The sequence below is a fragment of the Pseudopipra pipra genome, chromosome 8, assembly GCF_036250125.1.
Source record: "Pseudopipra pipra isolate bDixPip1 chromosome 8, bDixPip1.hap1, whole genome shotgun sequence".
Classification (NCBI taxonomy): Eukaryota; Metazoa; Chordata; class Aves; order Passeriformes; family Pipridae; genus Pseudopipra; species Pseudopipra pipra.
In genome coordinates, this window is record NC_087556.1 from 23,173,326 (window position 1) to 23,191,389 (window position 18,064).

Below are 18,064 nucleotides of genomic sequence, written 5' to 3' on the forward strand. Positions count from 1 at the left end.
TTCTATCTGATGGGAAGATCAGGTACTTACCTGAAACTGTTTTTCCCCTAAAAAGGGAAATATTTTAGCCCATTTCCCAAAAATGCTTTAAGATGTATTTGGAAGATTATCAGAGTATAGTCTGTAGTTTCAGTACCTTAAAATTAAATAGACATGACTTCCCTTCACACAAGTCTCTTAGTTATGCTTACCTCACATTAAAAAAAAAAGCCAAAAACCACCTGCACCCCCAAAAAAACCCCAAACCAAAGTAAGCCCCAACCACCACACCATTAGAAACATCTATTTAAGGCGATATTTTTATGCAAAAGTTATTTCATTTCTCTGGTTGACCTTCCATTTTTCTTGTCTCTGAATTTCACAGAAACATCTCTAAATTAAACCGTCTATGCCATTTAGTATGGCACTCAGAGCCAACAATTTAGAAGCAGAAAAACAAAAACTTTATAGTTCTTTGTTTTAGATGCACCTTTACATTCCTTCAGTGGATATAAACACGGCAAGTAATTATACAGTTATTGAAGTTTATCATCTCCTTTTCCAAAAGCACTCTTTGTGAAGTTTGACCCCCCTTTACGTTAAATCTGGATTTTCAAAAGAGACCCAGTTTTAGAGAGATATTCATTTTCATCCACTGGTTTCAAGAGGAAAAACTCTTGGGATATTTCAAGGCTATGATGTCCTGCTATCTCATTTTTGTCTCCATCTTGCCTACCTCCCCTCAGGTTGAACTAAGAGGGAGGAGTCACCTGAGTTAAAGAATGCATTACCAAGGAAATGGAAAGCCCGCAGACAAGTATTTTACATGTCATTTTGAAAAGGAGAGTAAGCTTATGACCTTCTGTGAGGTCACCTGAAAGGAGAGATCCATTTCCCAGGACCATCTGACTCATGCTGCTTCAGACCCCAACCCTGTGCTGAGTGTGGACTGACAGCAGAGAGTGAGCTGGTTCCTGCACTAACAGCCAAAGCCCAATTGCACACTGGCTGCCATGCTGACAGAAAGCAGAAACATGTCCTCAGGAGAGCCTCACTTGTCACACGTAACCACAAGGTGCTCCAGCAGGCATCGGTGTCCTTCCACAGCCACTGGGAACAGATGGGTTGTAGCTCAGAGGCACAGGACACCACTTACAGAGATTCCTCTACATACCCACATCCAGGGCTCTCATTCTGGCCCACAGCCCCTGCTCAGACCTACCTTGGACATCTCAGTAAAGCCAAGGCTTATCAAACCTTGCCTTCAGGACCCAGCTTACAAACAGACCCCAATATAGCTGCATTGGCAAAACTATGGGGCAGCAAACCAGCATTCAGAGCATGATTTATTTATTAAAGAAATTTCTGCCACCACCAACAGAATGTCAAAACTATTCAATAAATTCAGCACTCTTAACCCTTCAAGTCTGCCAGTACAAATCAACTCAGAAACTAGCTCCGTTTGCTGCTTACAGGCAGATTCATGAACACCCTCCTAGGCAGCACCATTGCATGCTGAGAGCAAAGATCCATCTGCCTTAAAAATGAGATCAGAGGATTGCTTATCTCTTTACCCAAACTGAATATGAAAGAACTATTTTTCTTCCCTTACAGCAATGGAAAGCCCTCCAACTTTCAGACAATAGAAAGACAGACAGGAAAGAACATCAAGCAGGTTATAGGGTTGGGATGCTGAAATGCCCACAGACATGATAAGCAGAAGGTGCTGGTTCCCTGGGAAAAAGTGTTTTTGCATTGACTTTTTTTTTTAAGTAGGTTTAGTAGTTTTAGTCCTGAGGGGGAAAAAGTTTCCAAAAATAACTGCTTACTTTCTGAAGTTTGTGAGGTGTCATCACAAGCGCATTTAGCTGCTAAAGTTCATCACCATGCCAGTAAGTATAGACCAAAGCAGCTGTGATCGACTTCTTGATACATGCCTTCCTCTCAACCATCTCCCATTATATATATATCAAGCTGCGTAAGGCATTTCCTATCCTAGGGCCAGGAGCAGTCCTTGGGCTACGAGGGGTTGAGAAAATTTAAAGGCCTATCTGCTCTTCTTATTTGGAGCACAGAATTCAGTTCAAAGTACAAGCAGCAGGAAGATACAAATTCAAGATTAGTCACAGGGAAACAGATGATTTAGGAACAAGAACCAATCTGTCATAAGCAAGGAGCGCAGCCTCCATGGCCAAGTCGACTACTGTTCTACAACAACTTTAACTTACGAAGTCAAATTTTAATCTAATTTGAAACTGAGTAACTTGTGGAGCAGAGTAACCTCTGAACTCATTCAATTTTGTACTGTTAGTGTGCTCAGCCTGTGACCTCAGCTATGGTTCTAGCAAAACAGAGTGAGCTGGAAGAGTGGTCAGCATGGAGACTATTTGGGCTTTGATACCCAGAACAGCAGGGCATCCAGAGATTACCAACAGCTTGGTGCCCATCTCATACTTCAAATACCTTCTAGTCATTAAAATGAATAAATCCATGTCCTCTTGAGACCTGAAAGGCGTTTTACCTGTTGTTCCAGGGCATCTGCCAGTGCACTGCACAGAGACTACATCAGTTTACACTCAAGCCTGTGTCTTAAAAGTTCCCTTCACAACCATGTAAGGGAGGAATGCAGGGAAATCTTTAGATCTAACACAAACTAGCAGGAGTTTGGCCTTCACAGCAAGGTTCTTGGAAGGGAAAATACAGAAGCTCTGAGTATAGGGAGTGCAGCACTTTAAATAGACCTACTTAACACCACTCTAACCTTTTTCCAGAAGTCAGCTTTCAAGTTGAAGTTTTCCAGGCTCAGTATCCTCCATGATATCCATTTTTGGATAAAATATACTTTTAAATAGTGAAGTATGAGAAGAGGAAAGAAAGAAAAAAAAATCAATCCTAATCTAATAGATGACTAAATATCAGCTCATACTCCTTAACACCTACAGCCACTTTGGAAAGGAAAAACAGCCCTTGTTTACAAACCATTTAGAGCAGTAATTTTCAAACTGTGGGCTCCCGAAAAGCATAAAAGACCCCACACAATTTAAACTATTGGCAATAGCCTTGTTTTTCCACAGTTGCTTCTCGCCAACTCCAGATTGAAAAAACACTGATTTAAGAGAGCCCTGGCAAAACACAGTTCTTCTCTCCATGGTTCAGGCTTGTTCAAGAGATAAGTACAGCATCCGTGCTGAATTCAAAAGATCACATGCAAAATGGACCTCTGGATGGCCTGTCTCAACTAAGCACTGAAGCTCATTCCCAAATCACTGCACATCACTCGAGGAAAACTGCAGAGGCAAGACCAAGGGATTAGATTTTGTGAAGAGTCTACAAAAATACTCCTGTAAGATACAAGAACTGGGTTCTCATAGCATCTTACCATACAGTTCCAGATGATTACATTTTTCTTATTTTATATGAATTCACAGGATTGACAAGGAAGACAGAAAACCAAGAGAAATGTGCCAGCAGTCATTAAGCATTTAACCAGAAACACCAAAATTAGTGTTATACTTGCTACAGTTTTGTCCACCAAGTTAGAATACAGAAAACATTAATGAGAAGTATTTCGAGGGAAAAGTTACTTCTTCCCTCTCCAAGAGACTTTGACTCTTCATTTTTACAAAGCCATGGTACACAACACATTTTGAAGTATGGATACTCATCTAAACCTACACATAACTAACACTTCACACTTAGTTTTCCCCTCACACTTCTCCATCCTTCACTCAATCTTGTAATATTTTGATAGCTACTAGGCTACAGTATGCAGATAATGGATAACCACTAAAGTTACTGAAACGTTCTTCTAGTTGAATAGGAGCAGAACTTTGCCAAAGGACATTTCAAACTAGCAAGGGACACTCCTACCTAGCAGTGAGGACAATTAAATCAAGAAACAATCACTGAAACAAAAGTACAGAAGTTTTTTCTAAGAGACATTTTTTTCACTTCTCATTTTGGAAGTGAACACTATCAGATGGCTGTTTTTTCCATAAGATAAAAGTAAGACGCTTGAGAGAAATCCCAGAAGAGAGATTCTAGTATCATATAAACTGAAGTTTCACTAACGACTTCAAAACAGGAGAGAATGTTAGGGATAAAGTAGCAATGCTCCTCCTTTTCTAAAGAAAGATTGCTTTTAAGTTTTTTTAGGTCAGAAAGGGAAACTGTCTCCATGCTTTCCTATTCTCTTGCTTTTGCAGAGTGAAATGGAAGTTAAGTATCCACCTCTGCAAACATTTTGTTCATGCAAAGGATAGAACAGCATGTTTTCGGAAAAGCATCTAAAGATCATGATAAAGCATGACCTAGAAAGCAGCTCTCATCAAATATTAAGCCAGGAGATGACCAAACTTGAGACAAGGTCTGCTGTAACACTAGCTTATCTTCAACTTGTTCATGATGAGGACAAAATGACCACTAAAGAAGCCAACAGCCAAGCAGAAAGCTTGGTTGCTATGAGCATTTAAACCAAATTTTGTGCGTTCCAATGTATAAATATATTTCTTAAGAAGCCCAAGGCTGCAGGACACAAGGCACAGGCTGAGAGAACTCTTCTGGCCACACGACTCCTCAGCTGAAGTGCCCAAGCACAACACTCTGACTCATCTGTGATGCAGTTTCAAAACTGGCCCACGTGTTTGTCCGCACATTAAGAGCAGGCAGACCACTTAAGAGCATTATGCATACAAAGTGCTGTGGAGAGTTTAACAGGCAGACTAGCCTGCCTTTGCAAGGCTGGAGGCGGAGCTCAGAGGTCTTTTACACAGGTAACAGAGCAAGCAGCCTCCTGTTACATATGCATGTTAGCAAAGGGAGCCAAACAGCACATTGCTACAGTCTAAGTACAAAGGAGCACAAGGTGAGGAGCATCACCACTACGTACTGCCCTGGAAGTATTAGAGTGGGGAATTGCAGGCTGTGGGCTGAACCTTTCACATCCTTTTGTTAGCACAACCAACAAAAAAAGAAATGAAGAAATGAAGAACTCTATTGCTTGACTGACTACCTGTTCCTCTTCCTACTCAGGCACTTACTCCATTTTCAAAAGGACCACCATCCCAACCAAGGAGGTCAAAGGACCACATCAAGCACTCACCTATGCAATTCTCTCCAGTTAGACACTGAAACATTTGTACTATAAGCATACACAAAAAACATTAAAAGACAACCAGGAAAGTTCTCACAAGTAAACTCAGCTCAAGAGTTAAGATTGCCTGGTGGCCTCTGATGTCTTTCCACACTGCTGAATTCAGCTTCTGAAAGCTTCCTTTGTTAATGAATACTGAGCTCTTGTCCAGTCCTCTTTTCTCCCCCTCTTCTCCCTCCCATAAAATATCACAGTCCTCCGGGCATAAGGAGCATCCTTTGTCTTTCTGCAAGTCTTCCCTGTGCAGCCACTTTGCCACCACTTCTGGAAAATGCAACAGGAACACCATCTTTTCTCTTCTCTGTAAGAAGAGTGGAAAAAACGGATGGAGACATCATCTAATAGCAATTTTACTATGAAGGAAGTGGTGTCCTGCAGAAGTGTTGCAAAACCACAACCTCCACTTCATCTTTCATGTGCCAGCAGTATTCATGTGTAACTCAAATCTCCTACTCAGCTTTGACAGTCGAATTTTTTTGTTAACTCACCATAAAAGAACACATGATACTACACACAACATACGAGGCGAACCAAATCTGGGGTAAAAGGTAAGTGACTTAAAGATGTCCACAGAAATAATAGTAAGGCATTCTTTGACAGAAGAAGAAATAAGCTGAATCTGTCATTTCCCAAAAGAATCTGAGGCCACATGGATTTATGGGAGAGAACTGAGAAACCCCAGAGGCCTGCAGAGGTACTGGGGAGAAGTGCTGTAAAGCTGCAACTTAGTAATAGAGGAACTAGTTTGGAAAGCAAAGCCCACAGTTCATTATCATGGAGAGAGCACTACGAGGGAGACTGAAGCAATCTTCCTGCTACTGTAATGAACATGAAGCACACAGAAATAAGCACTTACTGAGCGACAGACAACTTGGATTTTTGCATGTGACAATACCAGTTGAATAGCCTCAACTCTTCATTTTCTGTCTCTCCATCCTCTGCAGATGTTGTAGCAAAAAAAAAAAAAAAAAAAAAAAAATTGTTCTCCAGTCAGGTCTAGTCATGGAACTGATTCACTAAGCTGCCACACATAGTTGTGCCAGCACAGAGGGGACCATTTAAGCCAGCTTAGACAGCACTACTGTCAAACATAACCACAGTCTGTAGCATGGTTACAAGAAACAAGATGCAAAATAGAAAACTCCCTGCCTTTTGAAGAGGCTATTCTATCCCCTTCCCTTCCCCCCACAGAGATGATCCCATCCAGTGTTTCAGATGAGCTCTCCTGCTCATCTCCATTCCTAGCTAGGATGACTCAGGTTACTAAGCATCAGCAGAAGATTAGCTACTTTTGCAGACTTCTGTCAGTTTAGTAAAAACAAGCGCTAATAACCCTCTTAACCAGAGGCAGAACTTATATTGGCTCAGCCCATCCCATCCAACCCTGTCCTCAGAAAATCCCAAAAGCTTTGTATTTCTCAGAGAGTTATAAATATCCATCCAAATAACCTTTGAGAACCAAAGCCTCATTCTCTTAAGAGTGAAAATAAATATACATAGAAGGTTGAGGAAGAGCATTGGAGAGTCCCCCCTACTGCAGCAGTGTTCTCTCTGCCCCTAATTTTCTTTAACCCTGTTAAATGCCTGTTTTTCCTCAAACCTTGCCTAAACTTACTTTTAGGAAGTACTTTCATTGTGATTTTACAATAGCCATGAAAGAACACAAGTTCCCGGACAAAACAAACAAACAACTAACCACATCAAAACACATGACAGTATTTGCCTGGATGTACCATGGCCTAAGATGGCAGAGCCTTGAGTCATGTAAGTACCATGCAGTAAGGATTTAGACAACTGAGCACAAAAATAGGGATTTTGTATCATCCATTCTTAATTAAAGTGCAGTTATTGGATTTCTGTGTATAACAGTATTTGGATTGTTATCAATATACAGCACAAACTGTCAAAAAATGTCTTAAAAACTGGGAACAGTCCTTCAAGTACTCTTTTAAAATGGTGCTGTACCACAAAGCTGTAAATCTTTACTATATATATCCCAACATAAACACTACAAAGATTTTATCTGGATGGATTTTGACTATTTCCTGCATCCATGGAATGGATTACTGTAATTAATTTTGAGAGGTTCTATTAAAAGTGGATGAATGTCATTATTCCTTAGTTAAAAATTAAGTCCAAAAACTCTGTACTTCCTGCAGGACAAAGATGTCCCGAGAAGGAAGCCTCCCACCTTGCAATGATCATTATTACCTCACACAAATTAAAATACATTTTTGCTGAAATGTGAAACAAACCAAATTATGCAGCCCAGTCCAAAATTTCATGTCGCAGGCATTGGAAGAAGAGTTCAAGATAGTATAATACAAAGTGATTATCAAGAATTTTTTTTAGTATGCTTCTGTTTGGTTGACATTGTCCCTGAAAGGGCAGAAGTTATTCTTCGTTTGTAAATAGGGAAACAAGGGCAAATCCGAAGTGATTTGTAGTGAATCCAAAGAGATATTTGGAACAGATCTAGACTTATCCCCCGCAGTTCAACTTCTACTGTTCTTCAGACACACACCATCGTTCCACGCACATTCAAAGTAAAGCTGAATATCAAGCTGTAAATTTCACTCCTTACAACTAAAGATTTTTAATTTTAAATGACAGTTGCCTCATTTTTTTTCTTGGCATAACTTTGTCATAAAAGGGTAATTCTCCCTTCCTCAAACTGGCAGAAATGTTTGTGTGTAGACCAGATCTTCTTCAACAAACCTTCAGCTACTATACTGTAAAATTGCTGTATAAATGGATTTATATTAATAAAAAAAAGCCACAAGCTGTATTTACATTGCATGCAGGTTCAGATAAGGCAAATAGTACCACTTGCACATTTTCTGGGGACAAGGCTGGGGACATATCTAAACCAGATATCAGTATAAAACAGCCCTACATTTAAACTTTAACTTGCTTCTTATTATTATTTTTCATCAGCATCATGGCTATAATAAGCTTTCATTTTGGAACAAATAAATACAATCTGACCTTTGAACCAGAACTACGTTGAACACTTGGAGACTCAAGCCTACTTCCAAAACAAGATAACACAGCTAACTGTTTGGAAGCAGCAGCTAATTCATATCACATATATGATAGGCTGGAGCTATACAGGAGCAATAATCAAAACAAGTAATAAAGATTTCAGAATTATTCAACTACTGTACACCTTCTCTTGATTAATATTAGCTTCTAACACTTCCTGATGTATCATATTTCTTTCACAGAATCCACACTTTAATCTTAAGTATCCAAGTGCACAGAAGACCATGACTATTCAACAAATTAGTACACAGAAACAGATCAGGAACTTAGGTTGCAGTATTTCATCAGCAACAGTCATTTTAAAAAAAAAGGAAATTGCTTCACTTATTTTGATAGTAAAAGAGTAAAATCAACAGCTAAGTAGCACCTCAATGAAACACTGGCAGAGACCAAGATGACTGGAAACCTTCTGACGTTACAGGTTTTGCTTTGAAGTCATCATTTTGCACCCAAAACTAGGATCGCTGCTGAAGAGCACTGAACCATTCCCTCCCTGCCCCCACACCCCCAACACAGACCATAATTTAGTCAGGGAGTTTCCAAGAGTACAGCTAATATTTAACAGAGGGCCAAGCATCACCAGCTAGTAGAAATACATGCGACCACCTCAAACTACCACTCCAGTGACCACACAGCACTGCAATGCTATTACTGCCCGTATAAAAGGTGTCAGGAGGGTTTCAGGGATCTGTGGGCTATTTCCTCCCTCAAACTCCCCATTCCTTTGCTGACCCGATCTCACCAACCATTTCAAATCTAGCAAGAATCTGAACAGCAGGTGATTGGAGGCTGGGAGAGGGAAAAAAAAAATAAAAATTAAAATCATCACATAGGTTTGTCTCAAGCTATCTGCTTTTAGCCACTCAAAAAGATGCTAACACTCAAGACTGGTACAGAGAAAAAAATATGTCAGCATCAAAGAGTTATCACCTGGCACGCTGTGTCCTTACAATCAAAGTCCTACCAGGGCATCAAGATCCCGGGTGCCACTCACTACTCCCTTACATGTGGTTCAACAGCCCAGTACATCTCCCTGCAAAGAGAGCTTCAACATCCCCTTCTCCACACTTCCCTCCACCTCCAGGCCATGGCATGCTGCTCCTTCAGTTACATCACTGATCAACAGAACTGCTCACAGACCTGTCCTCCGCCGGCCACACCACCTCCCTCTCCACAAAAAAAGGGGATAAAATGCATGACAAGGAAGTTTCAGCCAGATCAGTTCCCTGAGCTACCTCCCACAGAAAGCCGCCCTGGTACAACCAAAAAGCAACTCTGTGACAGTTCTAGCTGATCTGTATCTCTGCTGCCATTCTCATTCTTTTCCTTTCCACCAGCTATGCATTCTCACCCTCTTCCTTGCACTAGCGCTAGTATTTGCTTGACCCCACAGCCAGCCAGTTCAGGGAGCTATCCCAGCAGAAAATTACTCCACTCCCTCCAAAAGATGATGTTTTCTGCCAGGACAGCTACCCTGAATTGGCTCCTTGTGGACAGGTGGTCCTTCAGCTCCCCTGTGTTTTTGCTCCCTTGAGAGCACGAGCTTAGTTTGACAAACTGTCATGAACCCACAGTCCAAAGAAGAAGCCGATCACAGAAGCACGGAACGAGAGGTGAAAGTGAATTACTTAAGCAATTTTTATTGCCAAATGCACTAGTTCAAACCACGGGTATATTTTTTCTGAATGCCACACTGTGTGGTATTAGAGTGGCTTTTCAGGGAATGATGTTAACACAGCAAATCCCACACTCCTCATTTACTTTCAGAACGAAATATGAATGGGTATTTCTGAAGTAACAAGAAGGATTTTTCCATACTGATATTTAAACATTGGGAAGCAGAGTATTTATTACAGGAAAAAATTATTTAAGACTTCTACAAACAGCCAAGGCGAAACAGAATGTTATCTCATTTAACAAGTCTACTTCCAAACCTCAGGGAACATTGTCAAAATTCACTTAAGATGTCGGAGGTGTATTTTGGGCAAGGGGTTAAGATCACAACATAATTTCAGCTGGACATCCCGAGTTACTGCAATAAACCTTTTATAATTCTATAAAAAATATCAAAACAAAAAAAAATGTAACAATTTGCACATTTACATGACCCAACAATTTATAAAAGATTCATACTAGGAGCAGGGCAGGTCTCGAGACCTCATAAAGCTGATCAATTTGAAGCTGAAACTATTTACGACATAGTACTATCAAGATAAAAGTCACTGAGCACTGTTACACTTTGGACTTTATTTTTTTTTAAATGGTTTTGTACTTTACCTCCAAAAAATCCCAGTCAACTCTGTGCTTAACAGCATTCACAGTATCTTTTGTTAAACACACACAGAGGGACTTTCAGAGAGGGAAATCTTTCAGAGGAACAAAACATGTATCAAATTTAAGTATGAGGAAGAGATATGGAAGGGACAAAGGGAGAAAGCAACTTCACCAGGAGCTGGCAATTTAAATGGCTTTAGAGAAATAGAACAGGGTGTGTATAAATGGGGGTAGTGGTGTTTGTTTTAAGTTTTAGCACTTAGGGTTGCTAAGAACTTCAATAATGTAGCATTTTCCTTGAGTCTGTAGATGACACAAACTTCTCTAACTACCCAGGATTTTCCCAAAGAGCAGCCTAATGAATGGACACAATTCTTGCATTTCACCCTAACATAAGATCTTCAACAGCAGCTTTGAAACTGTCCTTTTGGGTTTGCTTTTTTTTTTTTTTTTCCCTGCTCCTAATTTGCTCCTCACAGCTATCTGGTTAAACTCTGAGCAGCAGGACAGCTCCACTGGAGGATTCAGGGACCTAACGCCAGAGCAGCAGGGACTGAGAGGAAGACAAGATGACATGCTGCAAGTAGGGAGTTTAGAAAGGACTAGGACAGGTGAACCCCAGCAGCCTGAGGTGAGATGAGAAAATGAGATAGGAGTAAAATAAATCTGGTTCAAGCAGAGGTGGAAGCCAATAAAATGTAGCAGAGATGGAATCAAAATAAAACACCACAAACTGGATCTAAAAACATCAATAATCCACTGGAAAGAAAACCCAGCACTTTTGTGTAGTGTGAGTTTCTCAGGAACATATTACTCTTCAATCACTTTATGCATAAAACAAGTTAATTGCTTGAATTAGTCTGAAGTTAACAAGCATCTAGCACACACTTTCACATTACAGAAATTTAAACATTTAGATGAAGCCAGAAATATACACAGCAGCAGTTAAACATCCTGGTGTAACCAAAAATGGTATTTTAAATCCCTGATAATGAACTGGGATGCTGAGCTAACTGACAATAAGAGGTTTAACTCTGCACACAAGGAACTAAAGTGAATCTGTGACTGTTTTCACAGATTACCTATGCTGAGCAGTCACTGGGAGATTATGACCATATTTGCATATTTAAAAATAAAATGAGGATTTGTGCTCAATTACAAACAGAAGGCCAAACAAAATGAGACATACCAATGTTTTAGATAGGGATTTTTAAGATTATCCTGGAAGCTCATAGTCTACTGTTGTCAAATCTATTTTCTTTGCAGACACCTACAGAATTACTGGCCTAGAGCTGGCATTTATGTGTATGTTGGGACCCGTAGAAAAGGTCTCGATTTCTTGCTAGGGAAAGAGAAAAGGGCAAAATCTGTATTTTGAATGGAAAAAGTTACTCGAGATGAAAGGGACTTCTTTTTCAAAACCCAAAATATTCGATTGCAAGGAGCCTGCACAACAAGAAGCGCGCACGGTGGGGGGGAAGGAGGAGGAGGAGGTGGGGGGGGACGAGAAAAGCAATCACACATCCTTTTAACCTCGCGGCCCCGCTCCGGATTCAGGGCGTCAATCCGGCACCGCGATCCACAACTTTCCGCTTCCCCCCGCCGCTCCTCCCGCCGGCTCCGCGGCCCCGCTCCCTCCCGCCCGGCCGGGCCGGTGGCAGGCGGGCCGGCCCGGGCTCGCCGCCGGGCAGTGACAGGCGGGGGCCACTCCGCGCCGCCGGGCGCGGCCCCGCCGTAAACAAGTTTGAAGGGGCCGCGGCCGGGCCGGGCCGTGCCGGGCGGGGAGGAGCGGGCGCGGCGCTGACAGGGGCCGCACAAAAGGGCAGGGTAGGACCCCCCTCCCGGCAACCCCCCCGGCGCAGGGCGGGGCCCGGCCCGGCGCGGCGCCTCACGGCGGCCGGCGGGGAGGGGGAGTGGGGCGGGCCCGCAGGCCGCGGCGCCGCTCGCCTCACGGCCCCCGCTCCGGCGGAGCCTCCCGCCGCCGAGGGGCCCGGCCCGGCCTCCCCGCCGCGCCGCCGTCCCTCACCTACACAGTGAATGAGCTTGTGTCGCCACGAATCGAGCTGGTGGCGGACGCCGCGTCTCTGGATGGAGCACTGCTGCCGCCCGCACGGGCTCGCCATCTTCTGGGCGGGGGCGGGGCGGGGGCGGTGGCAGCCGGCGGGGCGGGGGGAGGAGGGAGCGAGGGAGGGAGGGCCGCGCGCGCCGCGCCGCGCCACGCCCACTCGCGCGCGGCGCCCGCCCCGCCCCGCGCATGCGCTCCTTCCCCGCCATCGGCCCGCACGTGCGGCGCCGCCGCGCCCGCCCGCTGGGGGGCGCTGCAGCCCCCCCGGCCAGTCGTGAGGGAGCGGGGGCGGCCCCGCCCCGAGCGGGCACCGTGTCCCCAGGGGACACCCCAACCCCGAGGGGACATCCCACCCCTAGGCGGTCACCGTGTCCCCGGGGAACACCCCAGCCCCGAGGGGACATCCCACCCCTAGGCGGTCACCGTGTCCCCGGGGAACACCCCAACCCCGAGGGGACATCCCACCCCTGAAGGAACACCCCATTTCTGAGTGGTCACTGTGCCCTCAGCTGCCATCCCTCCCCCGAGGGGACATCCCACCCCTGATGGGACATTCCACCCCTGAGGCGTCACCATGGCCTGAACAGCCATCCCCCCCTGCCTTTGAGGCTGTCGCACCCCAGAGGGGTCAGCCCTGAAAAGGCCACATAGTTTTCCATCAGGAAGAGCTGATATCTCCTCATCTGCTCCACTGTATAGTTGTACACCCTCCAGGTCTGTTGGTGGCCGTGATGCAAAGGGAAGGCACATGGCTGCAGTGGCCGGGAGGTCCCACAGTGGCAGCTTCATGACTCAGCCACCTCCTGTACTTCAGCCTTGCACCACAAGCACAAAGCCCTCCCTCCTGGTGAGCTCAGATGTTGTAAGGTTCTGACAGAAAGCGGTCAGCACAAGGCTGAAGGGAAGGCAGGAGGAGAACATGAGCACCAGCTTCTTGCAAGCTCAGTGGATGGGCTTGGAAAGTGAAATGTCCTACTCCTAACCTTGCTGTAAGGCCAGAGATGAAGCCCATGGGTCTTGGCCTTTGTTCCCCCACTGTAACCACTGGATCCATTATCCTCACCTTGCCCAGCCACACAGAATGAGGGAGCTGGAAAGGCACAGAGCTCAAAGCTGGCTGTATGCATGTGTGGTAGCAGGATGTCCCAGACAAGGTATTTCCCGTGGAGCTGCTGCTCAGGTGCAGTTGCAGCTGCAGTAAGCCAGCTGTCCTATTCAAAGGAAACTCCAAGACCCACTTGATGCAGGCAGGTAGGAGAGCAATTAGCCTGCCCTACAAAATGAGCTCAGGACAGCTCAGTTTGGCTAGTCCAGCAAAAGGAATGCAAAACTGAGGTGTGATTGCTCTGCCAATCTATCAGGAAAGCTTCAGCAGGGAAACAGTGGACAGAGCTATCTGAAACCCAGTGGTACCATAGGGACAGATTATTAATTGACTCTTAATACTCTTATGGAGGAAATCAGAGGATGGTTTCTCACTGTAGGAGGTGGAACATCCCAGAGCAGACAGCATCCAGAGTAGCAAGAGGCAAAAGCCCATTTCAAGATGAAGCTTCCATGTGAAGAGGGCAATGTGAAGCTTGTTTTCATGAGCAGAGCAGACAGGTTTAGGGAATTCAGGTCCTAAACTGAAAACTCTTAGCAATGGAAAGAAGGAAAGCATGACCTATGGCGAATTTCTATGTCACAAAGAGTGGGAAAACCCTTTGGGCACCTCCGCTGAGGAATGATCCCCTAGCTGCAATTCATTCCAATTGTTGGCAGTGTCCTGGTCTTTGTTCCACCTCTTTTTCAGTGTGATGAGACATTGGAGACTATATGTCTTGATATCCAGAAGCGGGGAATCTTCCTTCCGTTCAAAGTCCAGGCATGTTTCTCGCTAGCACCTGAATTCATGTCTGTTAGGAACTGCACTAATCACAGAAGTACTTCTTTCCTGGGAGCTAAATAATCTAAACAAAGTGATGGCAGTGTGAATGCTTTAAACTCCAACGGAGAACTTCTGTCTGCAGTCTGCATGGCAGCAAGAACAATGAGTGGACATGCTGCTAGAGAGGCTCATGGGTGCTGACCTTGCATCTCATCAGTCCAGATGCACCAGGACTAGTGCATGCCCACTGTGATCTTCACAAGAGCCTTCTTGCAGATTATCCTTTGCAAGATTCTTCTCTTGCTCTGATGCCCACAAAATAAATTTGGGGATGGGGAGCTTGCTGGCAGCAGGGCTTTTTGCCATCAGGCTGTTACTATCTCCTTCTTTCCTCTGCTCTTGGTTTGCATCCCTGCTATGAGAGGCAATTGGGTCACATAATGTCAATCTTGAATTTATCAATCTCCATTTCAGAGCAAGTTTGGTTTCTTGCTACCATTAACTACTTTCTGGAGGCCTCTCCCAAATTTCCCTTCCCTATTGGCTGCAGACCCACTCCTAACATACCAGCAGCCCATGCTCCTCAATGCACTCACACCTAGGCAGCGCTGTAGTGGTCTTTTAAGCATCTTTAATCCTCAGCATTCCACTAACACAATTCTGTGCACAGCCTCCACGTGGCCCTCCTTTTTCTAGGATGGACAAGTTTCATAGTTTGTCCTTCTGTGGCAGTTTGGCTATTGCCCAGGCAGTATCAGCTGTCCTTCAGCACACCAGATCGGTTCTGAACATTCTTTTCCTGAGCAAGCCTGAACAGCGTTACATGTGCCTTTCCACTAAGCATGCCTGCCCTCTGGAGAAAGAACCTTGCCTGAAAGTCACCTCCTACAGCTTTGATTCATGAGCCTTGGTGACTTTAACTGTTCTGGTTGTGCCCTGCCACTCTCTCATCTGCCCTATGGCTGGAGCTGGCACTCCCACGCAGAGCCAGCAGGAAGGAAGCACGTGCTGTCTGGCACATCTCCCTCTGATTATACTGTCTCTAATCTTGACCCCCAGCACTAATTAATAGAGAGTTCCAGTTTTGTTTTTCTCTTTTTTTGCAATCCTCTGTTCCTAGATTTATATTTACATAGCAAACTCTTTGAGATAGCCCCACAGTTCTATCCTGTGCTGGTGCTGCACCTACCAAAAAGCTTCTAATTTCTGACTGGGACCCATATAAGAATTAATTCATTTTCCAAACCCTGCTGCCCACCCCTCTGGGCTAATCACAACAAATACAAACAATTTGGACTTCTTACCTTCTGCCAAAGCAGAGAGGAAGAAGATGAGGAAAGCATGAGCCAGAGGATCCAGTACATAAAGCAGCAGAAAGTTTAATTCCATGAACCTCCTGTGGGGAGGTGCAAATAGAGGGCCAAGGTCCACTTTATGAAAGGGTAGCAACATCTGGAATCACATGCTAAAACTTTTGTGTTCAGAGGAGTGGAGAAAAAGGGTATAATGAACAGTGGGACTGGCCTCAGGAGACACATCAAGAGTGACAGCTGAGTGAGCAATCACAAACCTACCAAGGCTATGGGCAGATCTGACTTGATCCCAGAGTTAGGCTAGATTGGGTCTGATACACCAGAGCTTGCACCATGCTGCCACCAACACCATCGGATAGTTTTGTTCAAGCCAAAGTGGATCCACCATTTTCCTGGCCAGCACCATCAGCAGGCCCCAGCAGCCATTCCTCTGCTCGCTCCCACAAACATCTCAGCACAAACCTTCTAGCTTTGGCTCCCCCCCTTCCCCACGAGCCATGAGACTTGCTGCAGTGGCAGTGTTGTTGTCTCCCTGTTTCACAGTGGCTCCCCTTTGATGTTAATTGTTTGCAGGCAAAGCTTAGTGGAGAGCATAGCTGTTCTCTGGTCCATCTGCTAGTTACCACCAAGCCGCCCAGACCAGTTGAGAAAACACTTTGATGTTAATGAGCTGCAGACAATTTCATTTTACACCGAGCAGGGCCTGACATCTCAGAGGTAAGACTTTCAAGGCAGATCCTACAGCAAGTCTCTCCCACATCCGTTTCACCATAAGAACAGAAAATACTCAGAAAGACATTAGAGCAGAAACCTGTCTTCTCACACGGTCTTGCATCACCAATATTATTACAGCCTCAGAGATGCCAGAGGCAGGGAAGTAGTGAGAGTTAAAAATGATCCCATAGAATCTCATGGCCTTTATGGGATTCAGTGGAAGCTTGATTTACCCCTTGCCCCATAAACTGCCTGTCTCTCTGGTTCTGCAGCAGGAATGGGAGAAGGGGATGAACTATAAATTGCTGATTTGCCAGAGACTGGTTCCTGTGTGGCTGCTTCTCCAGGCAACCCCATTCTGAACATGGTACCTCCTCCCTCAGCACGTGAAATGGACCAGTGCAGTGAAGTGAGACTTGCACAAGCAGCCTCAGACTATCCTCTGACTTAAGTGGATATGCCAGCAAAACCCTTTTCTGTTGATCTGCTCCAGGCAGCAGCATGCTGCCAAAGGGCATGCAAACCTACAGGTCAGCGAGGGACCCATCGGAGACAGGGTACAAAACAGCCCATGGACGTGTTGCAGCTTCCCCTGGCTTCAGTCAGCCTTTGTCATGGGCCCCAGACAGGGAGGTCAGGACTCCTCCCTGGGGTAACTAGTCAGGTACTAGAGGGAGAGCCCAGATTAGGCAGAGCTACTGCTGTGGAGAGGCGGTGTGGGAAGCGGGGAAAGTGGGAAAGAAGTCTGCCCAGTGGAAAATTGAGGTACCACAGCCTCAGGAAGAAAGCACCGAATCACAAGTAGGAACAAAGACAAGCGAGAAAAAGGCACAAATTCAATTTTGTAACCCTCTGCCCATCGTCAGCAAAGTGTATTTACCGTATTACACAAACTCTACCTTCTACCCATACACCGTGAGCTTTTCAATGAAGAAGTGAGTGACTTAGTCCTCTGGGGAGCCCCAGCCAAGCAGAACCAAAAGCAGACTATGTCCTGTCAAGTAGAGCAACAAATAAAACTTCACTGAAGGTTAAGGAGAAACATGCCTTCTTCTGAGGAATGTCTCAATTCCAATATATTGCCTTTGTTAAATGATTTATAGTAACGAGAGAGAGAGATACTATCGTCTCAGTTTTCTCGCCAGGACAGGATTGTTCCCTGCAGCAAACTGGATTACGAAGTTAAAATAATGCAAGCCAAGACCAAATTCTTGTGCCATGCCCATTGCAGGGAGGAGCTCATACAGATGTGTGTGAGCCTACACTGAAATAAAACCTAACAAGGTAGATTTTTTTTCTTTTTTGTAATGAAGAAAAGGAAAGCGACATCATAGAGAAGGCCGTGACTGATCACAGACCAAGGAGACAACACTGCAGTTTGGAAAGTCTACCTGAGTCAACGGGAAGAGACACAAAATTAACCTTCGACAAAATAAGCAGCACTTGCTGAGCAACAAAAGTCACTCCATCCAAGCAAAGTTTGTGGGCCATGTTTTGACACAGCGGATACAACTGTACATCCTGCAAGAGATGAGACTGACAGACAAGAGGCAGTTGAGGACAGCACGGAGTGACACACACCATGATTCACAGATAGTGGAAGGAACACATCATGATTTACACTGCTGGGCAAGAGCCTGAGAAGCACTGTG

At 44.8% G+C, this 18,064-nt stretch overlaps 1 protein-coding gene across 2 annotated transcripts in view; it reads right to left on the minus strand.

Annotated features, from left to right (window-relative positions):
- Positions 1-12,612, minus strand: part of LCOR (ligand dependent nuclear receptor corepressor) — a 60,849-nt gene extending 48,237 nt beyond the window's left edge. The window contains exon 1 of one of the 2 annotated variants that reach the window (XM_064663076.1): positions 12,481-12,612. Coding sequence is in view for 1 of the 2 variants with exons in the window: in XM_064663077.1 (XP_064519147.1) it covers positions 12,477-12,573 (97 nt within the window). In the remaining variant the exon portion in view is untranslated. Of the gene's footprint in view, positions 1-12,476 lie in introns of both variants that reach the window. The other variant, XM_064663077.1, reaches the window with a different exon arrangement.
- Positions 12,613-18,064: the final 5,452 nt, after the last annotated feature.